The sequence below is a fragment of the Zonotrichia leucophrys genome, chromosome 3, assembly GCF_028769735.1.
Source record: "Zonotrichia leucophrys gambelii isolate GWCS_2022_RI chromosome 3, RI_Zleu_2.0, whole genome shotgun sequence".
Classification (NCBI taxonomy): Eukaryota; Metazoa; Chordata; class Aves; order Passeriformes; family Passerellidae; genus Zonotrichia; species Zonotrichia leucophrys.
Genome location: NC_088172.1, coordinates 16,670,455 through 16,696,708, shown reverse-complemented (window position 1 = coordinate 16,696,708; position 26,254 = coordinate 16,670,455). Strand labels below are relative to the sequence as shown.

At 42.2% G+C, this 26,254-nt stretch overlaps 1 protein-coding gene across 1 annotated transcript; it reads right to left on the bottom strand.

Moving 5' to 3' along the window:
* Positions 1-42: 42 nt before the first annotated feature.
* On the bottom strand, positions 43-26,254 carry NT5E (5'-nucleotidase ecto). The gene is made up of 9 exons (XM_064707493.1): positions 25,393-26,254; positions 20,630-20,852; positions 14,969-15,157; positions 10,343-10,540; positions 8,916-9,067; positions 5,622-5,730; positions 4,651-4,800; positions 2,938-3,138; positions 43-1,365 (listed from the first exon to the last, which is right to left on the bottom strand). The coding sequence occupies exons 1-9, from the start codon at positions 25,711-25,713 to the stop codon at positions 1,208-1,210; spliced, it is 1,701 nt and encodes a 566-aa protein (XP_064563563.1). The 5' UTR covers positions 25,714-26,254; the 3' UTR covers positions 43-1,207.

The following is a 26,254-nucleotide window of genomic DNA, read 5'->3' as shown; positions in this document are numbered from 1 at the left end:
AAGAGGCAAGTAGCTTCAGTGTTGAAAAAAAGCGTGTTGAGCTTTCAGGAAAACATAGCAGGTTTATTCAAAACAATCAGTTTAAAACAGCATTAAACAACCCAAACATGTTGATGTCAAAATTCCCAGTAATCTTAGAAAAATAATGATATTTTCACCCTGGTTTATAAGCAATCATTTCTTGATAAAGCATCAGCAATGTACATTTAGCACTTAATATGATTTCATGCTTACTAGCCTGTCTCTTAAAACTATATTTTAAACACAGCCTTCCCATAGAAGAGATATAATCACAGTTATCATAAAGCCAGGTTATGCTGTAAAAAGCCCCATTACCTGACTATTTCCAAAGGATGCCAAAACTGCTGCAGGAGTCAATGCCTGTATCTGACATTTTCTTGGAATGTTGCTAATACAGAGTAACAGGCAGCAGTCCTGTGCTTTGTTCTTTGGAAGAGGTTTAAAAGTGAGCATATTTATATGAAATACAGTCACAGATTGTGTTCTCACTCTCGATACAGTCCCCAAACTGGTCATATTTAAGAGTGAAGAATACTCAATTTGTTAAAATTGGTCAAAATCAAGTCAAGCTTTCATTACATCCTTTATTAATGGAAAATAAAAGTGTGATAATTCTTTTTCAATACTAAAAGAAAAACTTCTTAAAATTGCATATTAAATAGACTTCATGATTTTAATGGCACCAAGTTTATTCCAGCTCTTTCAGGCATTCATGTAGGTATGATAAATATGACTGGAAGCAAAATAGAGATATTAGATTGAATATCTTAACCCTGAGTGGAGACCAAAGAAAGGAATATATATCTATAATAAATCCATTTCTAGAATCTTGTTTATGTCTGGGTCCAGGTTCTTAACTCGCTGTCTAAAGCAGCTAAAAGAATTTGACAATTTATAATACCCCATTTCAGTCTGTCAGTGTTTTATGATTGAGCAGTAAGTATCCACAGGAACTTTGCTTTTGAGACCTCAGTTTCAGGTACCTGCTGATTCTGACCAAGAGAAGTTGTGGATTGTGCCCCCTTGCCCTGCACACAGTGCTCCAGTGGCACCACCAGGTTAGAGGCAAGGCAGGGGGCATGCAGCAACCTCACTGCTCATTCATTGTAAAGTGTAACAGAAGAGAACAGGTCTCTTACAGCTTCCTCAGCATCATCTCTCCTCCTGTATTCCTCCAAACAAAAAATCAAGTGTGCAAGAATGTTACAGTCAACAATACAGAGATCAAGGTCAGACTAGCTTCAATAAGACTTCCAGAAGAAAATTTTATTCGACCTTCAACTGCTGGGTAAACTCTCTTCATTCTCTGGAGGTAGCGCGAAACAACCTCAACGTCAGGTTCACCTAAAAAAACAAACAAAAAACTGTTCTGTGCATCTGCCAAGCTCTTAACCAAAATGTAAGAACTTGCCTACATTCCAGTTTTAGCTCAAGAATCAAATTGTTTTCTATGCTTTGCCATTCTGAATCAGCACACATCACCTGTGGTGGTTTGTAGCCAGAATTTGTGGTAGCAACTTGTATTTTACAAACAAACAAACACACAAATTATTTTTGTTTTGTTTGGCTTGTTTTGTTTTGAATTTGTTGCAATGGTATTTTCCAGTTCAGGTAGATTGAGATAGTCTCCCACCTGTTTGGGGTATAGGGCTGTAGACCTGGCAAAGCTATTGGTTATACTTTTTCAAATTTACTTTTTTTTAGGAGAAGTTTTTAGTCTTGGCACTGCTTGTGTGCACACAAGCACAAAGTATTACATGGGTTTTTACAGTGCGAGACCCTTTTCGGTCACTGGTGCCAACTATGCAATGAGCCCCTTCTAATCCAAACTCTTAACCTTCCAACTTAAGAATAATTACAGTTTTACTCTTCTGTTGTACTGAAAGACTTTACCAGAACCTTACAGGTTGTTGCCTTTCACTATTCCTAATGATCTTTCTCAGTCTCATGAGTAGGGCTGATGTTTTAAATCAAATTTTGCTGAACTCAATTTAAAACACCAGTTGCACCTGTGAGAATCAACTTTAAACACCTGTAGAAAAAAAAATTTGCCTGTGACAAAGATCCAGAAGGAAAATTTTTGAGGTAAAAGCATGCTTTCACCATGCACAAGCAGAATATAAAAAATATAAGTTCTGCAAAAATGTAGATGGGCTTCTATGAGACATTTTTTTAAAAATACAGCCCTACACCCCTTTTGTGTTTTCAGAAATAATGGATTTTAATCTCAATTTTTTTCAAGTTTCCCTTCATCTTAAAGAATGGACTATACCAATTTTACAAACAGAGACATTATAACACTTTGCATGCAGGTTTAGAGGACCTTAAGCCAGTGTTATAAAACACCTCTGTTCCACCTCTGGTGTGGTGTCTGTGGCACCCTGCCTTCTGCTGCCTGCAGAGCTCCCGGGGCTCCCTGGTTTTGGCTGGGCCAAAATTCCCTTTGAGCAGGTTGGCATCTTTCCCTTCACCCCATGTTGTTCACCTGAGCTGCATGTTGTTTAACAGTGGAGGTGATGATTCTGTCTTTCTAAATAATTCTACACAGTGGAAATTTAAGGTCTGTATAAAATGGCATCTTTCAGTAATAAGTACAAGTGCAAGGCAGTGTAAGATCTACTCTACGTGTTCTTTGCTGCTTTTCTGGTTTACCACAACCTTAGGACTGCTCTCTGGGCACTGCTAAATTGATAATGTTTCTCTTTGAAACTTTTGTGGTTTTAACTGAAAAAGAATCGAGTTGCTGCCTACAACCAAATTTAGCAAGCCAGTGCTGTCAGGGTAGAAGCAAGTTTAATCATGGAGTATAGGCAAAAAGTCTGAGGTTTATACTGTAGAAAGATCTTTTAATTTTTGTGAGTTGTTTGCCTGCTACCCTGTTAGAGCCTGTACTTACCTGGACTGTATCCCCCTTACCTTTACTGTATCCTAGATTTTTGTCTTTCAGCATGCTGTAGCCATCTCCTCCAAATAACATATAGGATGGCAGAGTCACGTTGTATATTTCATCCATCTGGAGCGGGACATAGGCTGGGACTCGGCACGCTGTGCAAAGAACTTCCAAGCTAACAACTCTGCTTCCTGGGGCTCTGGAGAGATCATAGACCACGTGGATGCCTACAAAAATACACATTGGAATGCCACTTAGTGCAGGGCATGTTGAACACACAGGGCCAGAAGCAGCATTCTCCCTCATCTTCAGCTGGACCTTTGCATTACTTTCTGTGACCAAGAGTTGTATTGTTTTGAATTACACCAGTTAATGCCCTGTGTCCTTTGCACACTTACTCAACATCTATGCAAGAACATTCCAGAGAAATAATAATTGCTGGAGCACTGTCCCACCTCATTTACTTATCTGATGTCTGTTCTCATCTCTACTCCACAAAAGGAAATTACTGGTCATGGGATTGGAGTACTGCAAGATAAAAATACCTTCCCTTATTTCTGTAGTCACATGCTTTTTCGTTTCCCTGGCCTGTTGGCTGAAATTACTTTTTTCAAGGCCAGCCAGCCTAACTTGGTAGCTATTCTGGATAACAGGCAGTGTCCTGAAAAAGGAAAGCTGGACCAGGGCTGTACACGAGGCAGTGTCTCCTCACTGTAGGAGAGGCAACATTTCTCACTGTGAGCCTGCCTTGATCAGGGCCAGGGGAGAGCCAGGCCCCCAGAGCAGCCCTGCCAAGAACCTGCCGATGAGGAAGCCACTAAAGGTCCTTCAAAGCACTGAGGCTCTTCCAATCACAGCACTCTTCCTGCTCTGCATCTTCCATCCTGAACCCTTTCCAGAGCTACTGGTTTTCTTCTTTTTCTGTGGAGAGGCAGCAAGCAGAGCTTGGTCCTGTTTCACCTTAGAGGTACCTAAGAGCTGGTGAAAGTGTGAGACACTGTGTCTGTGGTGTGTGAGGGATCACATTGTCAGGGTGTATGGGATGAGAGGCTTGGAGGGAGGCAATGCATCAACCCCTGCCCTTGAAGTTCAGCTCTTCTGCTAACTAAACAATAAAATCTGCACTAAATCACAGAGAGACCAGGAATAAACATGACTGTAGCCTAATACACATCTGGATAAACATACAGATAGCTGCAATTAAAGATTTGAGTAGCTTTTTTATATTAACTGTTCATCCATAAAATGTTTAGAAATTCACTGGAGCGATTCCATAGCCCAGTTGGACAAACTCTAAAACTGTCATCAGTCATTAGAGAATTGCACAAAGTGATTTTGATAAACTGAAATTCAGCACAGCTATCCAGTTTGGCATTTCAGGTAGGCTGCCAGTTAGGAACTAAAAACTGGAGTTTGTTGTAGCTATTTCTGTGCTACAGCTACACTAAATTCTATTTTCCCCTGGTTAACTGCAGTGTTAAACTGATGCCATTGTGGGTTTGGGAAGCTCAGGAGCACTGTCTCTGCTGAAGGGAGCAGCGATGGGCTGTGTGCTGCTGTGGCTCAATTAAACACAAATGAGACAAACAGTGGCTGCTGGCTGGCATGTGGGAGGCACAGGGTGAGGATGTATGGCCAGCTTGACATTCCATTCTTAAAAAAAGCCTTCCAGATGTAAAAAGGTCAACAGGAGAGATGGCTGTTTTGGAAAACTGAGAAGAGGAAAGAAGAAAATATACCTCCAACCTGCAGCAGCTCTCCACTTCCTTTTCCGTATCTCCTCACACTGTGCTCAAAAGCTTCTTTCAGTGTGGAGCCTTTTAATGTCACCATATCGAAACGACCTCCAAATGGCAGAACAGACAGCAAATCTTCCACAGTAATGCTACCTGGGGGAAAGACACTTTGTTCACTTCTTTCTTTGGGTTTTTTGTTATTGTTGGGGTGTGTGTGCGTTTCTTTTTCCTGTTTACAGAATTATTTTAGGATTGTTTAACATCAAGTTTTTGACAAGGAACATGGCAAATACAGTTTCAGAAAATGAGGGAATGAGGGCTTGTAGGAGTGAGATTCACATATTTATTGCAGGTTCCCAAAGAACCTATATCTTTTATTGTCCAGCAAGTATCAAGACCAATAAATCAGAGTTTGGTGTAACTGCATGTATTGCTATTAGAACAGAGCTACTAAAATACATGACAAAGCACCAATCTAGGATGAAACACAGCTATTCATACTACATCAGGCACTTTTTCCAGTTAAGATTTATTCACATAGTCCTACAGAAAGATTTAGCTGAACTGAGAAAGCTGTTTATTTTCACATTTCATTTATGTGGTATCACAAAAATAAAAACTAAAACCTTAGCATTCAGAACCCCCAGAATTTACTTACTCTACAGCAGACTACAGAAGGCTCACAGCGACCATACCAGATGACCCTGTACAGCAGGAGACCGACCTTTGTTCCAAGGCAGCAAGGAGAGAGGGAAATTGTAAAAAGCATTGTGTACAAACAATGCTAGAGACTTCTGTCAATGTCAGCCTGAGTGCAGTTGTGCTCAAATGATGGACAACCATTTGAGAAATCACACCTAACACTGTGCAAAGCCCATCAGAACAAGCCCATACCTATTACTGTGTTCAGGCTGACATAACTTGATTCCCTCCTCCTCTGATGAAGCTGCCATTCAGCTGGTAATTTAACCTACCATTAGTGCTCTGCTCATCAATGGGTGACCGAATCCCACCTCCGTTCAGGATGCACATTGAAACGTGGTTCCAGGTCTTCTGATCCGGACGCCTGACATTCTCATAAAGCTACCAAAGGAAAATGTTTAAACAGATTTTGTCTTCACTTACTGTAGCCTCTGGAAATTTATACCAAGTACAATCAGACTGAAAAAACACAGAAAGGTTTTGACTTTTTTCTCATTATCTTCAGCCCTGTTGTAAAATACTTAGTTGCTAAAAAACCCAAGTAACTATTTTGCTTTTTAAAATTCTTAACATGAAAAATATTTGCCCTTTACTGTAATGAACTCTCAGGCTCTGCCCTAGTCTGTGTGTCTATGGCATGGTCAAGGCAGGCCAGCTGAAGAAAGGAAAAGTGATTTTTTTATTTTAGTGACTGTGATGAAGACAAATGATTCAAGCATATTTGGGGAACTGAGAAGTGAAGAGGACCTTAAATACTGTTGTTCATTAAAATCTCTTAGGGAAAGTATTAATTAATCATTTTGCCAGAAATTAAGTTTTTTCAGCTCCTCTGTGGTTGGTTTTTAGTATTTGGAATGGTCTTGGGTAAGCAGAAAGGTGTAGAACAGTGGAAGAACAGGAATAGTAGATTAGAAAGTCTACTCTGCACAGCAATGGGTTCCCAGCAGCTCAGTGGCGAGGCCCTGACAAATGCAAGGACAGGATAAAATTTGCTTGTGACATCCTTAATAGCAAAGAAAATGAAGACCAGATATTTGCCCAGTTGCATCAGGATAAGTCTCCAGTGTCAATGCTCAGAAATAACTGAGTAGAATGGGGAAAGTCTGAAATGACCTAGGATAATAGGATGGACTGCTTTCCATACAGGAGTGACTATGGCCATAACTCTTTGGTTTTACAGAGAGAAGTACAGGAAGCACATGACAGAAGCCTATGAAATGAAGAAGGGCATGTGGAGGCTGGGTAGGAATTTGTGTCTTTTCTCATTTCAGGAATGATAAAAAACCTAAAAGATCCAGAGAGGGGTGACGAGGATGGCCAAAGACACGCAAAACTTCTGAATGTAGAATGATGATGTAGACTTGGATTATCTGACCAGGTAGAGATCATGGAAGGAAGTATTCAAGAAGGCTATAAAATCTTCTTGAGTGGTGTGATGGTGGATAGGAAGCTAGTTCCAGAGCAAGCACCTCTTGACCCCCAGGAGTTATGCAGGCAGTGGGCAGCAGCAAGCTAGGCACTGACAAGAGCAAGGCCTCTGCAGGATGTGCAGGTCCATAGTGGAACACCCTGCCACCAGCTGCTGGGAAGGCTGGAGGCAGGCAAAGGGCAGTGGAGCCACTCTGCAGGAGCTAATCCCCACTGTCTCCCTCCCCTTTTCCCTCCCTCTCTCCCTGTTGTTGTTTCTTGCTCTCCTCACACGTTCCAGTTGAGCCAGGAAATGTCAAGAGACTTCTTCTGCCTTGGGAATGCCTGAGCTGCAAGCTGGTGGGGGACACGGGCAGATCTGAGCAGATCTGACAAGCTCCACAGGCTTGTCCAGGAGTATGCTTATCCCCTACCATCCCCACTGTCATTCTTGGAGACAAAACTTTGGGATGAATGGTCCTGTCATGTGTTCCAGGTGGGTCACTTCTCTGCTGCACCCCTTGTGAAGTGTTTGTGACCTCTGACTTGCAGCTGTGTAAATGCTTTGTGCCTCCAGCTTACTCATCAAAGTCATGCCCTGAGGCCAGAGCCATGCTTAGGTTTGTAACTCTTAATCAAAGGATTGCAACTTCCCAGCCCTGAGCTGAGGCAGCTTAAAAGAGGAGCTCACACAGTGCTGTTACCAATTTCACAGTCTTTTCACCTCTGAGTCCCTTTAAAGTCCTTTGTAAAATGCCATCTAGGCCTGTCAACCTTTCTATTCTGAGATTTTGGGTTACTGGTTGAGATGCATCACTGAACTAAATGGATCTCTGAGAATTGCAGAAGATTCAAGGTTTGTGCTGGGTCAAAACAAACTCTCCATTTCTCAGGACAACTCTAAATATTAAAGCTTATGGAACAGGCAGATCTATTTTTTACCTTTATACCTCTGACCACATGTCAGCAGACAGGAAAGCAAGTACAGAACTGGCCAGGCAACATGAAGAGAAATCTATGTATCTGCTGATGACTGCAGGTGATTGTCTAGGGACATTGATTGAGCTAAAATCGAATTTGATCTCCTCAGAAAAAATGTATTGCAAGAAAATCTACAAACTTCTGAAAGATTGCAGATTTCTTTAAGCTTGAAAAGTACCAAGGCATTTGTTCACATTTTTGCAAATAAAGATATTCAAAAATCTAGCAAAAAAAAAAAAGCAAGATGCTCCAATTCTAGGAGAACTGTATGCAGAATTCCCAAACATTAGTCTGATTTGAAAAGCAGCTCATGAAATAGAGAATTATTTTGAGGACTATAATAAGAGCAATACCATGGACTAGATAAATAGCTTTGGGAACATATCTAAGTCATGATTATTAACTGTCCCTTAACTTTCCCTTTATGGGAAAGTTAATTTTCTGGAAACAGTTACATTAGTGAATGTTTTTCCCTGAAACACTTAAATGAAATGATGTTGCTGCAGGGCAGTAAAACAGTCAAACTCAGGAAGTTTAAAAACTGGAAGTGACCTCTTGTAAAAAGACTTTTCTGGAGTTATGTGACTGTTGAAGCTCAGTAGCGCCTGTCAGAACACAGCAGGGGCTGGTGGCTCCTTCTGTGCTGGGGTGTTCTGTGCCCAGCTGGGTTCATGGCCTTTCCCACCCCTTCCTTGCTTCAGCTGGCACCTTTGGGGCTCTTCAGGGGGACAATTCTTGCCAGCAGCTTGACAGAAGATTACCCAGACTTGTTTTCTGTGCTGGTGCCCTGAAGTGACAGCAAAGCCCAGTGAGTAATGAGAGGACAGAGGGTGAGTGCTGTGAGCAGGGGCTAGCAGCAGGAGAGGGGCAGGGGAGCTGAGCTCTCCTCCTTGCTGGGCCCTTAGATCAGACTGCCATATCCCTTGAAAGTGCAGCCTCAAAGGCACCTGTGAAAAAGCTGTTCTCTCTGTGAGGCTGTGCACAAAGAATAAACTGCTGCTGACTCTCTGCAGCAGCATTCCTTCCAGCCTCGCTTCTGCCAGGTCTTTCTAGGGACACGCTGGATATTGCACTGTAGAAAAGCAGGCACAGAGCCCATGTGCTGATAGTTTGGAACTGGACAGCGCTGGAGTAACCCTTAGATGCAATTGCCACCAGTAGTGGTGAAAACATCTTACCACAGCATCACAAAGCAAATTGCCCATGTTACATTCCTGGAAACGGCATGCTTGGCTTGTACCATTCAGGTAAACACTAGTTTTTCCAATCTCTTCAGAATAATTCCCCAGGTTTTCTCTCCATTTTTCCACTTCTTCCTTAATGTGCTCATCTGTAAAGTAATATAAAAGTGTAAAATATGCATCATACATATCTCATATTAATGACACTTCAGTGAATACAAACTTAGGAAAAGAAAAGGTTCAAGATTCTAAAAGGTTGCACTTTCCCTAAAAACTTCTCAAGCAACATGGCAACTATATTCATTTCAAAAAAAGTCTGTAAGTGGAGAAGGCAGAACAGGACAATCAAGGGAATAATCCAGTCCTGTGCCACAGCAAGGTTACCGCCTCTGTACTTTTGCCCAGTCCTGTTCTAACCTCTGACTGATGGAGTTTCTAGTACATACCTTGACAGGTGAGAGAATTTTAAAAATACAAGTGAGATTGGTCTTTGAAGCAATTTTTTGTTTTGCTGTTTGTAATTTCCTCCTTTTAATGTTGTGCTAAAAGGAAAAATAGCTCAAATATCAATGTCAGGGAATAAACAATTTATAGAAGTTAATTCTTTATGCACATCTGTCTCTCAGGTGAAAATTTAATTATTTCAGAAAGAAACCAAAAATACTTATATATGCAGACTCTCACTACATTATTAGGTAGTGAGAATAACACAGTCAATATGTATTGACAAATAATTTTTAAACTATTTGCTTTACAAATACTCAGGTGGAACCTAGTTCTACCTGTTGGATAAAACCTCACAACTTCATACAGCAAACTGGAGAAGAAACAGATTAGAAAACCGGCCCTGGGTAATTGCAGAGCTGACCAAAAAAAACCCAATTAACAGAGCTCAGATGGAGTTACAAACAAAAAGCGACAGAGAGATTCTCCTCCTCCCATTTCTTTAAATGTTTCAGAGTTAAAACTGCATACAAGAACTCATGGGTTTGTATGCAGTTTTGTATTGTATTTGCACTTTGGCAGAGCACTTGGCAGGATAGCTCAAGTTTTTCCTGGAACATTTCCACTTTCCATATTGCTCTAAACTCTGCTCTGAAGAACCCAGCCTGTGGCAAAACTGTAAATTAGTACTCATAATCTTTTAAATCACAATTACAGGACTAGCTAAAACAGGTCCTACAAAGTGGTAGGGTATTGTATCACCTGAACTCTTAAAAAAGGATTTTCAGGGATTTTAAATAGATAAAAACACACTCTGAATGCATGCATATTCAACTGTTACACAGGCTGAACCCTTCACAGAAGAGAATGGGCAAGCTCAGAAAGAAAGCTGAATTCTTATTCAGACATTGTATTTAACATGACAAGACTTGAATTGTAGCAGAGTGCTGCAGGAAAACTCAAATGCCTAGTCCACATACCTTCAGGAAAGCTGCTATCCAGCAGAATGGGGTTTCCAACTGCTTCAACTACATTTCCTTTCTTGTCAAATGTAACATTCAAGTAACCAAGATATTTTCCATAAGCGTAAGCTTGTACAACTGGCACCTTCCTCCCATCATCTGAGTCAACCATGAATGGATAGGGGCCAGCAGGCAGTTCAGTGGAGGGTGGGGTGCCTGCACAGAACAAGCATGAAAAGCAGCTCTTCAGCTCATGCGACCTTCAAGGAGTTACTACAGTGACATTTCAAATGTTTCTCAGCCTTAGCAAAGCCAGCCAGGACAGAAACAGCCATGGCTAACAAGCAGACATTTGATCGTTCAGTTATCTCATAAGAGACAGTGTTGTTTTCAGGACATGAACTCAAATAACTACCACAGTGTTTTTTGAAGTTATGACTGCACACTCCGCCATGACATCACATCACAACAGCAACAAAGCAACTTTTCATTCCAATTATTGCAATCCAAACCCCTCAGTAATGCAAACATACCAGCCACTGGACAAAAAGTTTACTATTGAGCCTTCACACCACATTGTTCTGCATCAGGCAGAAAGTAAGAATCAGAGTAAAACATACATCAGACTTCTTGGTCTGAAAAAGTCTAATGAATTTTACTGCTAATAAGCAGACAGTTCTGTGAATTTGTACATAGAGCCAGCTGAGTTTTTTTCACTATACCAAACAGCCTTCAAAATTTCAGACAGCCTGTAAACCCTCTGCAAAATCAACCTTCATTAGCATTAAAGTTGTGTCGTCATGGATTCAAAATTCCTATCAACCTGCAAATTCTGAAAGATGACTAGGGATAGAACTTGGAAACAGATTAAGGGAAGGCACTGGCAGAGAAAAAGAGAGAGCTCAATTGGCCACAGGATTTAGAAGCCACACAGGGCAGAAAGTGGCAAAGAAAACTGGACCTGCACAGGACAGCTCTTGCCTCAAGGGTACCAGTCTTCTCCGTGCCTCCTTGACATGATCTGTGTATTGACAACATTATCTGAGTAGTATCTCTCCCTGCTGTTATTCCTGTCTTTATTTCTGCCCCACTGTCAGACCAAGGCTGGGTAGCTCCAAGAGCCATCACGTGCTGTGTGACAGAGCTCCCTCAGAGCCTGCTGCTGACTCCTGTCCCAAAGGTGGTGGCATTTCCTACCCGCGTGTTGGTGAGCTCAGGGCTGCTGGCAAGGCAGGGGCGGGGGGAGCAGGTGCAGAGGAGGTGGATCCAGAGGAAAGCAGCCTCTTCACTTCCACTGCTCACAGAACAACTTGCTTCCTTCCATTTACATTTGTTTACTTAATATCAAATCCTAGGATAAGCAGCATGATAAATATTCCTGCTAGAACTCCAGTACAATTCATATTCCTCTCTAATCCCTCCTATTTCTCCAGGGAGGGGAGCTGCAACAAACTGAACCAAACTTACCACAGAACTAGATTTTCTACTTTCAGCCAGGCCAACAGAGTTGGTTCCTTGGAGTGCCACTTAACTATTTGTTTATTTAGGGAAAAATTTAAGAAATCCTGTAGCTAATGAGGCCTCTCCAGGATTTATGCAAGCAAAAGTGGCTTTCGGGTTTTCTGAACTGAAAAAGGAATAAGTTTTGATTTCTTGTCCTTCTTTAGTCCTCAAATGAACAGAGCATTAGAAAGATATTATTTCTAGACATTATTATAGTTTATATCAGCTGTGTGTAGCTAAGGGCTTGTCCAGATTCTTACTCATTTCTTGTTTTCTAACAAAATACTTTCTGATTCTGATGCTTCTTTTCAGGATTAATTAGCACTATGACATCTTTCCCTTGTAAGATAAATATGTTCCTTCTGAAATGCAAATACTATTCAGTGCATCTTACCCCAGCAGCACTAGAATTCATGCTCAGTCAAGGCATGAGACGCTGCTTCATGACAATGCACAAATTCATACTGGGTGATTGAAGAACATGTAACACTTATCTATTTCTAACCCTGTTTTAGCCAACACACTACATTTTCATAACATCAGTTCTGATGAAAACCAGAAATTCAACTGCTCTAACCCAAAACTACCACTGCTGGTTGAGTCAGTTCTACAAACCAAATGCACACCTGAACAAGTCAGGACAATATTTGCCTTATAACCTGTGGATAAACTGGAGATTGGCAAATATCTTAGAGACAGGTTGGACTAGTCCAAGAGGAAACCCTTACATTAAGATTTCTCTGTGGAAATGCCTCCATGGGCAGTATGTCTCTAAACTTCCATGACAGAACAGGCTGAACAGCTCATACATCTCCACTTAGACTGAGCTGGAACATTCACCCAGATTCTGCTGACACTTATTGATTGCACCTCTTGATTTAAATGAGAGCTTATAAGCTTAATATAAGCAGCTTGAGACATGCAGAAAGACATTTTGAATCAGATGTTTTACTTTGCAGTGCAATCACCTCCACAGATGTGGCTGTTTCTCTGGGAATGCTGACTGGTGGCTTTGACTCAGCAGGGCATGGTTCACAAATGCACTCAGGATGCTCCTGAACGGGTGAGCATGTGTTTCACAGCACTTGGGATAAAAATTATACGCTCAGACCACATTCTGTCAAAAATCATGTTTAGACTAAATAGATACTTTTGGTGTATCTCCCCCAGACATTATTTTTCTCACCTTGCCAGTATTAATAAAGTATTAAGAGAGTTTTGTTTCATCAAAAGAGTAGAGCCCTTGGAAAAGGGACCAGAACTCATTCCTAGCTGAGATTTTTAACCTGAAGGCTGCAGTCTCCTGCAGTGTGCTCTCTCTGGCACTGTGAATCTTGGACAGCCACAAAGGAGGAGGGCTGGAACAGCTTGACATATCCAGTCTGATCAGAGCAGGCTACTCTCTGGGATGACTAGAGGTGTGCTTGCAAACTCCTGCAGATCTAGACAAGATATGAGCTCAGATAGCTCCTGCAGCACTTCACATCATGGTTCCAAATTGTGACATGTGGCACCTCTTTGGATCACACCCAAAAAGGTATTTTGACTACTGTGGCTACCACAATGAGGCACAAAAATCTCTACAGGCATTGGCCAACACAGCACACTCTCCACAGACATTGTGCACAACACAGTGCAAAAGAATACGGATTCCACTGTGTAAATCCACAAGGAATGCACACTTTGGATATGGAATCCATCCTTGTTTTTCCCATCTCAAAAATAATTCAGTAAAATTGCATGCTGCACCCCAAGACAAGACCAAGGTCTCTGTGGCTTGTGCAGGTCAGTGTTGGAAGCCCTGCTACAGGCAGCTGTGGAACTTGAAGGTAGTCAGGAGGAGATGGAGCCAGCAAATATCAAAATATAATTTCTATCTTGGGGAGTCCCTGAGCTGCAAACTGGTGGGAAACATGGGCAGATCTGAGTGAAGTGTCTCCACAGGCTCATCCAGTACCCTCAACCATCCCCCTTGGTCACTCTTAGACACATGGTATTGGGATGTTCCATCCTGCTTTTTGTTCCACTTTGGCTACTTCTCTGCTGCACCACCATGCAAAGTGTTTGTGAGCTCTGACTTGTAGGTAGGTGTGTAAATGCTTTGTGCCTCCAGATTGGTCATCAAAGTTATTCCCTGAGGCCAAATTCAAGAGATATTCTGATCTGCTCAGTGTGCAACTGTGGCATGCAGTTGTTTCTTTTTAACAAGTAAGATAACAAAAGGTGAGAGTGCAGATAAGAAAAAAAGGGCATGAGAAAGAGAGGAGATGAATAGGGAGAGGAGAGGATGATAGTGCAAACCTTTTAAGTGGTCAAGTTCCTAGGGTAGGGTACATAATGTTATCCCTGTGACTAGGGCACATAGGAAACTTTTCTAAAAATCACAGAAAATTCCCATTATAGTCTCAACCAGTTATTAAAGCTTCTGTTAAATTTAAAGGATTTTAAAAAATCAATCAAACAGAACAACAAAACAGCCTCTCTTTGACTTGTGTCCTTACACTCTGGGGAAGGTAACAGCATTGGGGTAGCTGCTGATGGTAGGTGTCACCTAAAGTAGCACTACTGCAGGAGAAAACAGATTAGCAATGTTTATCTCTAGAATGACATCCGCCTCTAGAGAAAAGAAGAATAAAGAAGAATAAAAGAGGTATTGAAAAAAACAGATGAAACTTGGGGAAAGTATTTTAATGTCAGACTAAATGAAGACCTATGAATATAGAATCAGATTATAGAGAAAATCAACACCATAGCTGTTTTGAAGTCTTCTATGATTGATTTTTCTGATTAAGTCACATGCATGTTTAAAAGTAGACAACCAATTTATTCTTTTATAGATGTGAGCTTAAATTATGGTATGTTTAGCAGTAATTTACAGGTATTACTACCTTTGTTCCTCTTCCCCACTTTGCATAGGTCACCTTGAACATCCACAGCATTATGGAAGCTCTCAGTGAGTTGTGGTACTTGCTGTGCACAGGCAGTTTTGAATTGGTTTCTTCCATAGAAATTATGGACATGTACCAGCTATGAACCTGGCTGAGTGCAGCCAGCAGTAAACTACATTAGTGAAAGTTCTCCAAGTTTAAAAACAGTTTCAGCTCAGCTTCAGAAGCAACATTTTAGTAAGAAGTAAAATACCTGTATAGAGAAATGTGTTTGTATGTCCTCCAATCACAACATCCACTCCTTTTACTTTTTGAGCAATATTTTTGTCCACGGTAAAACCAGAATGTCCTAGTGCAATTATTTTGTTCACTCCCATAGCAGTGAGTTTATTCACTTGCAGTTGCAATGCTTCAATTTCATCTTCAAAGGTTACATCATCCCCTTAAAAAAAGAAAATAAACGAAAAGAATTTACTTACAAAGTACCTTAATTGCTACTTTGAAATAAAGTAGTTGACATCAGAGATTAGTCTGTATAATTAAAAGGATTTTGAATGGCAGTGCCTTTCAAATATCCTTAGCTGGTTCAAGCTCTTGATCTGACCCATTGTTTTTCAGCCTCTCAGGAGCACCTGTGTGCTTAGACTAATACAACATTTCTGCAACAAGCTGTATGTACTTGCCTACATTAAAAAAAGTTATAACTCCATAAAAAAATCAGTGGCATCAATGGTAGGATCAAAAATTGAATGACTTTTATTATTTATACTAGGGAAAGGAAACTGATATGTTTGCATATAAACCCTTGTATTCTATCACAAAGTTTTTTTCTTCCCCAACTGTATTTTTTGGAGATCATCTATCTTCTCGCAAGTTAAATCTCACTTTTTACTGCATGTTCATCTTGTTCTTTCCTTTATCTCCCTCCTCAAGGCCTTAAAAAGCAGCTTCTTCAAAGTCCTCCATTAAGCTCTGAATTGCCTTTTGATACAAATACTCTCACCTAACGTGAACCAGTCTCAGTAATGCCAGTACAGCACAGCACACATCTGAGCTACCATCCTGAAACAACAGCATAAGGAACGGAAAGTCTGGAAAGGGGAAACCTTTTCCGGACAAGGATGTTGGGAAACCAACAGTCCTTCTGCAAGTTTTCTGTGCCTGTTGAAATTACTCTAATGTGACAAACAGTTACATGAACACTAGAATGACAGGCGTTTTTATCCTGGGCACGGTGGTTTGGGTTGCACAAAAGGACTTCCTATGTAAGAGGATAATTTCCCTGACAAAGCTTTAAGAGTAAAGCTTAAGGACAGGTTCAACTTCGACTTTCTGGTGAAGACAACCAAGTGACTTTTCTACCAATTCCTCCTCTACCTAATTCCTCTCCTTCCTGCAGAACTTTTTGATCAAATCATTTTGAAAAATGCCTTTGAAGTAAAAAGATTTACATTATTTCATAACAAAGGGAGGAGTGAACCGAATCCACAATCCACTGCAAAATGTTTCAGGAAATGAGGAGGAAGCTGCTACAATGGAAGAGATAAAAGAGGCTTACATAAGTTGGTTCAGCACCACACCCATTCAATAGTTCTGTTAGTGCCCGAGGGAATCTTTGTACTGCACATTGCAGAGTGAATTGTGCAGTGCATCCCCACATTTTCTTCCTGTGGACCTCTTCTCAGAATCAAAGAGTCAGAAGTTAATTGAGGTTGGAAGAGACCTCCAGGAGCCATGTAGTCCAAAACCCATCAAAGCAGGAACTGAAAGCCAAATGAGGATGCTCAGGGTCTAGTCTGAGCTGGCTGAAATTCCAGTCTCTCTAGGCAACATGTTTAATGGCTTAACCATGCTTACCATGACAAATTTTTTCCTTAAGTCCCACCATGATTCCCTCTGTTTCTGCTTGAGCCCATTGTTTCTTGTCCTTTCTCTGCCCCTCTGGGAAGTCTCTATCCCTGTCTTCTCTAAAAAATCCCCTTACACCAGTGGAAGACTGCATTTGGTTCCCTCTTAGCCTTCTTCTCCAGGCTGAAGGAAGCCACTGGCCCCTCTTTGCACATCCTTGCATCGACAGCAGCTGGGCCTGATGCAGAGCAGCTGGCAGAAAGGGAAGTGCAAAAACTGATCCCTGAGCACAGGCTCCTCACATACTCCTCCCTCCACCATGGACCAGCTGCACCCCACTGGTGTGGGGACCAGTTCTGCAAAGAGAGCTGAGCTCTTCAAACAGAGAGCAGGAACGAGCCACTGACAAGCTGTGCCAGCATGCAGGTGCCTGTGGGCTAACTTGTGCCATGGCCAGTAGCCAGGTGGTCCATGACATAAAACTGTCCCCATCAGCACCAGCTCTCTTATGCCTCTACACCATTGCAGCCTACAAATGCATCTTCTGCTTTGAAGACATGTTATAATAATAATTTTTTGTCTTTTGTCATTTGTAGTCTTCAACCCACAGAATCATAGAATCCTTTTGGCTGGAAAACGCCTCTAAGATCATAGAGTCCAACCATTAATCCAGCACTGCCAATTCCACCACTAAACTGTGTTCCTGAGTGCCACATTCACACCTCCAGGGATGGTGACTCCAGCACTACCCTGGGTAGTCTGTTCCAGTGCTTGACAACCCTTTCCAAGAAGAATTTTTTCCAAAAATCCAAAGTAAATTACCCCTGGAAAAGCTTTGAGGGCATTTCCTCTGTCACTTGTTACTTAGGAGAAGGACACTGTTCCCCACCTTGCTACACCCTTCTTTCAGGCAGTTGTAGAGAAAAGGTATCAAAACAAACTGACCCAGTCACATCATGAAGGAAAGAACAAGGCCCATCCCATGCAGGTAAGCCCATCCCTCTCCCAGGACTGTCCTGTCAGGACAGACAGACACCAGAGCTCGGGTGGGGCATCCCACTGCCAATGCACCCACCCACTGATGTCCTTGTTGTCTGCCTTGCCCTCAGAAAGGGAATTCTGCCTGGGGCTGCAGGGGCTTCTTTCACCCCTTCTCCATGGCCTAGCCATGGCACTGCACACAGCTCTGCATCCTGGTCATTGGAGTATTTGATGGAGTTGAGATGAAATGGGCCCGCAGGTTTGAAAGTTTTACAGTGGGGGACTGTAAGAGCAATTACACAGTGTTCAATTCTCCAAGAAACCAGGCAAAAAGCAGCATACTGCTTAGCACTCATCTGGGCATTTTCCAAAACAATCTGACTCAAAATTACTAACTTATTGCTCATGTCAATATTCCACTTCTCTTTCAAAGTTTTAAGATGATTTGGCATCCTCTTTTTAGGTGAGGTAGAGTTTCAGAAAAAACACCCAAACTGAACAAGGGAGAAGAACCGTCTGCCTGTTAAAAATATTATGCATGATAGCCAAAATAAAGTGGAATAAATGAAATTTAAAATTCCATTTTTGAAAACTCTGCCAAGTTGATAGTTTAAGTAAATATTTTGCTCCCTATAAGGTTACTACAGAGTAAGTAGGTTTGTATTTACACCTTATACAAAAATAAGGTGGACCAAACAACATTACAGAACTAAAGCAAGTGGGCTGGAACCATCAAATACTAGAAAGTAAATACACATGTAACTGTGTCTGTGTGCCAAGTTATGAGCTACTCTTCCAGGACATAGAAAAACCTGCTGGACACTCAGCTGAGATAGCTGCACATAGCAAAACAGAGAACTCCAGAAGAACTGCCAGTTGGCTGTAATCTGTAAATGTGTTTCCCATCCCTATGGTTTCCAAACAGTGGCATTAACAGTTCCTTCAGCAGAGATGAGTTGGTCCCTCCCAATGCAAACACTGAGATTTAAGGACATTATATTCCGTTCAAGTCTTTTGATAACCTTTTTTCTTATGAAAAGTACATGTTGTAATTTCATCGCTGAGTGGGAGTTATGGAGATCTAACAATAGAAGAAATCACACTCACAAAATACTTCCACAGAAGGCAGTAATGTAGGAATTCATGTTTCAGCATTCTCAAGCTTCCTGTTTGCCTTGAGAATGCCCTAAGAGTGTAGAGCATGCCAAAGCACACAGAGGCAGAGAAAACGGAATCATCTGGAAGAAATGTGTAGAGATAAGGAAGGTGCTGAATTTAAAATTAGCAAGGTCCCTTATCAGTTGAATATAAGGAATTAGATTGATAATTAGTTAGCCTGATGTCTGCCATGATTTTACCAGTCTGAAGGATTGCTAGGTCACGGGCAAGACATAGTCACTGAGGTGTATTAATGTGTCCTGAGTTCACATTTTCAAAGCTTCTAAATATTCCTCCACACACCAAAAAGGCAAAGCAGAAAATTAGAAAAACTCTGATCACTATAAATGTTGCTGTTAAAATTTCCTCTGCCTTTTGCTCAGTTACACTGTGGGATATACTTCCTTAGGGATGCTTCAGCTCCTTCAATGGAGCTAACAGGATTTCCCTTTTACCACAGCTTTTTTGTCTAGCTGTGGTCTCTTACAGTATCTCAGCACACTGAGGCATTGGTTGTGATGTCTGAATGTTATTGGAAATGTGTTCAAATGCTTCATAGAATCATTCCAGTACGATCTGGATTTTCACCTAGTGTATTTATTTGCAAGATGGTTACTTTGATGATCTCACTGCCCTGACACAGGTGTTTGGAAGAAAAGCAGCAGCAGATTTTATTACTCCGTATGAGAAGACAATATTGGCTGTCATCATTCAAACCTACCATGATATCTGATGATATCCACCCTCATGCCCTCAGGCACAGGTAAAATTCTATTGCCTTCACAAAAAACAGATTCGTTTTCTTTTTTTGCGGGGAGACAAAAAGACAGGAACCCAAAACCACATCACTAAAAAAATAGAAGTGAGATCAATAAGTCTATTCAGACCTCAGGTGTCCATTTCTTGACAGGTTAAACATACAGCATTGGAATTAAAAATCACAGAAGGAAGAGTTTTATATTCTAATACTTCCTCCAAGTATTAGAATATATTAGAATATAATATTCCTTTTTTCCAGGAAAATGCACTATTTCTGTATTACTAAGCAACAGAAAGAGAAATAATAACATGAAATAATAATATGAAGTCCCTTTTCAATGTGAAAGTGTTTCAAAGCAGTGCTAAGAGTATCCCTAACTGCAAAACCCAGGGAAGAAACTCTGTTTTTGTTACATGTAGGCTGAACTCTAAGCGGGCAGTGACTCATATCTCCTACAGCTGATTTAAATGGGTTTCTCATTCCAGTAGACCATTTTATTTTAGCAAAAAAACCAAACCCAAACAAAACCCTCATCAAACCAAACCCCCTGAAAAGCTGGAAAAAATAGTCAGAAATTGAGAAGTCTTCTTCCTCATCAATTCTAATTTTACTCATGAATGAAGCAATTGTGGTAAAAGCTGGATGGGTGTTTCTTCTGTAGCCAAATTTCTGCAAATATTTTGAGAGGCTAAAAACATCTTGGGCAACTTTTGCTTCAAAAACAAGTAGGAACCTCTTCTTGTTTTTAGGCATGGAGGCATCCAAGAACAAAATTTCAACACATAGAGAAATGTCACACTTCATGCTAGAGACAAGTTGTATTCAAGTTTTAACTTTCATTTAAATGGATTAATAACTGTAAAATATCATGGAATACAACTTTAAAAACCCAAGCAAGAGTAAAAATCCCAACAACCCCTGAGCTCTCCTGCAATCTCAGTGACTTTCTGATATTCACAGATATGGTCCAGGTCTGTATAAAAGAGGGTTTTAATGTTATCAGGCCTTTTTAAGGTTAAAAATCAGGCAAAGTTGAGTAATACAAGTAGATACTGATAAAACAACAGACTTCCTACTTTTCTGCTGCAAACATTCATCTTTGGATTTAAAAAAGTAGGCAAAAGCAAAATAGTAACAAAGGACAAAAACATACTAAAGAAAACATACCTGGCTGGGAAAGAAAAGAAGTTTCCTTTGTAGTGTAGCCAACAATTCCAACTGACTCTGAGTCAAAATGAACTATTTTAAAAGGATGAACATATTTCATCATTTCGTTTGCTAACGGAGTTTTCCCTCTAATATTTGCACTCAGGACTGTAAAATTTGCATTTTTAAGAAGAGGATCCAATAATCCACTCACACCTTCATCAAACTCATGGTTACCCAAAGCCTGCGAAAACAAGAAGAAAATATGAAACTCTACATCAATTATTTGGTGTAAATAGTCTTATAAGTTATATACAAGGTATGTTTGAGAAAACAAAGTCTATGTTCTATGAAAGAAAATCCTAACTTTTCTAAACCAACACATTCCTGTTTCTCGTGAACACAGAAGTGGTTGGGTTGTTTTTCTTTTTAGATATAGGTTTTTGTTTTTCAGACTCTCTTACATGGATTGAGATGTGAAATACAGATGATGTGATACAGATACATGATACAGATTTCAAAATCCAAAACCTATCTGTTTGTGACAGTGTATCAGATCAAAACCCATTCATTTTACATCCTGTAGCTCTAAAAAAGAGGATTAATAATTACCAGAAAGGAAAACATATATTTTGTGTATGGAAAATATGTTGTTTAAATACTGAAGAAAACAAATATTGTCATTGATATTTACCATGTTCTTTAAATAAAAATTGCATTTTAAGAGCTTTGTGCTTGGACAACAGTTTTTAAAACATACTTACGTTGCACTTAGTAAAGGTTCTTCTGTGCTTTACCATGCAACAAGAAAATATCATTTCCTATCCTCCATCAATATCATTACTTGCCTATGGAAGATGTAATGTTTATCAGTCAGGGAGAGTCCCCAGAGCCAACTCACAGTGGATGTGTGTGCACATATCTGGGTGCGCACTTAACATGTGAAATGTTGAGACTGCCACACAAAACGAGCAGTCTTGTTTATTTATTAGCACGGCAATACCACCCAGATGAGAATGCTTGGTTTGGAAAGGGACTTACCTTGAGGAAAATTTCCCCTACCTGTCCCTTTTTCATACTCAGCCTAATTTTCCTGCAAGTTTGGTGATAAGCCAGCAAAACCTCCATAAATGGCATTTTGCAGAAGCACAATACACGCCAGGACTTTGTAGCACATTTAGGTGTTAGGCAAGGAAAAGGTGTAGCCACAGAAACACTATAATTGTTTAACCTGGTAAATAATAAATCTATATGAGGTTTCAGGTTGCAGCTGGAGCAAAGTACGTAAGAGGTACCAAAGCCAATGGGCCAACTCTTCCAAGCAAAAGTGTCCTAAAATTTCATTCTGAAATTAAATGGGTAAAGCTGCGTTCATCATCTCAGGTGGCTTATGTACCATTCTGTTCTACTTAAACAGCCCACATACCCAGCTGTGCTTGCCCCAGTTTTTATTCTGGAATTGGCTGTATTAACCCTGATTATGTTCCAAACCAAGAAGCACCTTAAGCCACCACAGGTCTGGGAGCTCAATATTTCAGTCAATTGGTTGGCAGTGTTTTTCTCTTGGGCAGATAAAGATTCCTGGCTCCTTTTATCCTCACAGGCAGTTAGTCAACGGCTTGGTGGAAATTTCAGGATATCAGCAGTAACTTGCATTGGAAATCAGCTGTTCCTGCTGACACTGGTGAGAACACTGCTCACACCCCTGGGAAGGAGCCAAATTGTTTGTGTGCTGCTGCAGCACTTTTCCAAAAGAACCAAGAACTATCTTTAAAAAAATCCTCACTTGGGAAAACACAGTGCACTCCAACTATGTTCCATTTCTAACTGTATTCTAATTGCAATCTAATTTGCCATAAAAAAATACTAATAAAGAGAGAAAAAAAAATATTAATCTTGATGCTGTCTGGATGTTCTGAAAAGATATCTATGGACTGGTAGAGTATATTGGAATGGTAAAAAGCTCTTTCCTTTTGTCTAGTGCACATGCCCTTTGTTTCTCATAAATATGCAATTAAACCCCAACAAAAAAAAAAGGTTGCAAATGAATTAAGAAATTGAATGGGCTATAACTGCCACCAGCTTGTTGGAGGAAGAAAATCCCAAAATTCTAACCCAACCAACCAGTTAGGAAAGATTGTTTCTCTTGGCTTTGTTGTCTTGCATTTGGATTATTTCACATCCATTATGACACTAGCTTTAATCAAAACTTTTGCTGTGGTGTGGGTGGTTACTAAGTTGTTAATGAGAAATCACTGATGGCTAAAAATACGGTTTTACTTTTGATGCTGCTCCTTTTCTGAGGAGGAAGATGTGGACCATTTTGGATTGCTATATTCTAACTAACTGCCCTTACACTCAGAGCTCCTGGGACTCTGCACCTGTGCAATATCCCTTAACCAAATCTGAATCTTTTGGCCAGCATAAGTGCAAGTCACAAGGGGGAATAAACAGAAATATTCAGGCACACAACATGTGATTATATAATCCTGTTTTTCACAAGCAGCAAGTCTAAAAATATTTCAAAAATCAGGATTCAAATTAACAGAAGGATGAAACTTAAAAGAAAAGCTAGAAGACTTATATCACCTTTCCAATTACTGCCTTTGAGGAATTTATATTGGATTTTAGTCTTAATTACACCAGAAAAAAAAAGCTGGTGTCATGAAATTTTTTGAGAGGAAATTAAACAGGAGAAAACAGTTTGGAAGTGATAACAGGTATAAATGAGAAAAAGAAACTTAAAAAAGGAAATTTCTCCTATTTGTGGAGAAAAGCTCTAATGATTCCAGGCTGTCCTAAATCCTCCTGCCCGCATCCTGGAACATCTTTAATGACTCATGCTCACTCCTTCACCCTGTTTGTAATCCTAGCCCTGTAGCCCACTTCTAAACTTTCAGTAATCCCCACCCCTACTGTCAGGGATGTGGTTTCCCAAATTCTGTTTGAAGAAGAAGCACTATCTCACCCTTCTCAGTGCGGCTCTTGCCCTGCTCCCTGTGCCCCCACCCAGCCACCATCCCCACTGCACGGACCCCACGGTCCACAGACAGAAAAATAGAAACAGATTCTGCAGCACTGCCCGACGCTGGGCATCTCTTCCTCAGGGTCTTTGGCAGCAGAGAAAGACTGAGAAGCTACACAACGTTTAGCACCTGTCCTGTCACCTTCTGTTCAAATTGTAATAGAATACTGGTCCTCCACAGAGAACAGGTGGTTGGCTACTTCGCCTAAGGAATTCACATCTGGCACAAGCCTCTGGATATCTGGTATGGGGTGAGTTTATTTTTTAAAGCTTATTCTGATGAAAAAACTCATGGTATCTCCAAAACCAGATTGTTCCTACATAACTTTTCTAAAACTGAACAGTACTTCAACACTGCCTGAAAAAATTTCTTCTTGTGATAAAATCAGGAACTGTACAGGCTCACAGGCTGCCCATGAACCAGTTATACCAGCAAGCACAAGACTGAAAATTGACAGACAGCAGAAAGCTTTATGAAGAAAGTAGGAAAAACCACCTCAAGCTATTTCTTGCACTGCAGAATCCCAAGGTGCTCTCCAGCTCTCAGTGAGGATGAGTCCTGAATGTACACACTCTCCATCACCATTGGGAGGAAAGACCCTGTTAATGTTTCACAACTAAAAACCGTTCACTGGGGCACGTGAACAGGGAGCAGTATCTCTCACAGACCTGTATGTCTGGTGCTTAGCCTAAGAAAGTGCACTGGGGCATGACTTTCCCTTCCACAGCTGTCCTGAGGCAGAGGGAATACACAGGTGAAGCCATTTTCACCTGCAAATGAAAGCACCGTCCTTTCCAGACAAAGCAAAAAAGATGAAGACAGAGAATGTGATATGCCCAGAAGATTTTCCCCTCAAGCTGACAGTTGGGATGAAATAAAGTTCCAGTCACTCTCACAACAGTAGTCATGCTCAAACATGACTTTGATCTCTCTCCTTTCCGGGATTGTACACAAGCAAAATAAGACACTGCCCTGCGACAAAAGATTTAAGGACATGGAGTGACATCCCCCAACCTCAGTCACAAATTCTGCCTTCCTCTCAGCACTTGCATGACCAAAAGAGGCAGAGTAAAGGTGCGCGGTTAGCACGGCCACAGAAACCTTCCTCACTAAGGCGCTCTTGTGATCTCTGGGCTGTTTGTACAGAGCCCCTTCTATACCCTGTCGTGAGCACAGCTCTGAGGGGACTGGACACAACCAGGGTGGGATTGATGAAAATTAAAAATCTCCACTCTTTGAAACAGCACTGCCAACCTGTGCCACCTGTGCCCTCCCGCAGGACCGAAGCAGGACAGGCTCGAGCCTCAGGCAGAGTTAACTCCCTTGTCTCAGACCAGACTCTTAGCCTGGCTTTTGCTGGGGTCATTCCATGGCTTGCCAACCCCTCTCCAACAGAGCCCGTCCAGCCCCTTGCCCGCATCTGCCAAGGAGAGTTCCATTGCATCACTCCGGGTAGCCTTCCATCATCTCCCGGTTCCTGCCTGCCCGCGGGGCTGCCAGCTCTCGACTTAATTCGGCCGGGAGACCATTACCCATTACCAAATCACTTCCCTTCTCCTCGCCTGCCTCTCACCTGCCTTTGGCCACGATTTTAGCATTATCTATAGCCTTTTCTGATGCAACTTTACGCACCGGAGGAGGCGGCAATGCGAAAAACCGGTATCGGGCGAGGAAAGGCAGGAATAGACCCTGCACCCAAAGGGAGAGAGGGAGGGGAGGACCCCACCGCGCCTCTCGCCGTCCCCCGGCCCGCTTTACCATGGCATCGTAGCGCAGGAGGTTCATGAAGTGGACCGCCTCCCGGCCCTTGAAGCGGGAGAACCACACGGTGCCCTGGTACTGGTCCCCGGCGTCCAGCAGCAGCACGTTGCGGTGCGCGGCCCGCTCCGCCGCCACCCGCGCCGCTCTCCGCGCCACGCCGCCGAAGCATCCCGGCGCTCCGGCCGCGCAGCGCCGCGGGCCCGCGCCCTGTGCCTCCACCCGCCCGTGCACGTCGTTGGTGTGCAGCAGGGTCAGCCGCAGCTCCGCCGCCGCCGCCGTGCACAGGCACAGGCACAGCCAGAGACACAGCCCCGCCATCCCGCGGGGGCTCCGCCGCTCCGCGCTCGGGCTGGCTGCGCCGGGAGCCGGGCTGGGCAGCGGCGCGGCTTTGGGGCGGGGAGCTGGCGACCGTGCCGAGACACCGAGCAGGCTGCGCGCCGCCCCGGGCAGCCTCCGGCGTGACCGCCCCGCCGCCAGGCACGGGCTGCCCGCCCGCCGCAGGTGCGCCGCGCCCGCGGGGCGTGAGCGGGGAGCGCTCGGCGCGGCCGCCCGGGCTGCCCCTGTGCCCCTCGCTGCTCTCCCGCTCTCCGCCCGTCCTCGGCGCTCTCCGAGCTCCGGGCAGTGTCCTGCGCACGTCCCAGTCCCCGATGTCCTTGACCCGAAGATAACTGCTGTCGGGTTGTAGTAGGGCTTTCAGCCGGCTGCTGGAGGTCAAACGGGATGAAAATCCAACCAGCAGGGAAAGGACAAACTCCAGTGCTCACAGGAAGCTTTGGTGAATGTTTAGTACACTGAAAGGAGTTTCCAAGCCTTCACATGGAAATGTTTGCCTCTCTCCTCCTCTTTCTCCAAAGATGCT

What these genes read in the sequence shown, in the direction of transcription:
- NT5E (XM_064707493.1), bottom strand. Translation starts at nt 25,713, where the DNA reads ATGGCGGGGCTGTGTCTCTGGCTGTGCCTGTGCCTGTGCACGGCGGCG. An exon ending in TGATGAGCAGAGCACTAATG is followed by an intron (nt 4,801 to 5,621) that starts GTAGGTTAAATT and finishes TCTTTCCCCCAG; the next exon opens with GTAGCATTACTGTGGAAGAT. An exon ending in AAATCTAGGATACAGTAAAG is followed by an intron (nt 1,366 to 2,937) that starts GTAAGGGGGATA and finishes TTGTTTTTTTAG; the next exon opens with GTGAACCTGACGTTGAGGTT.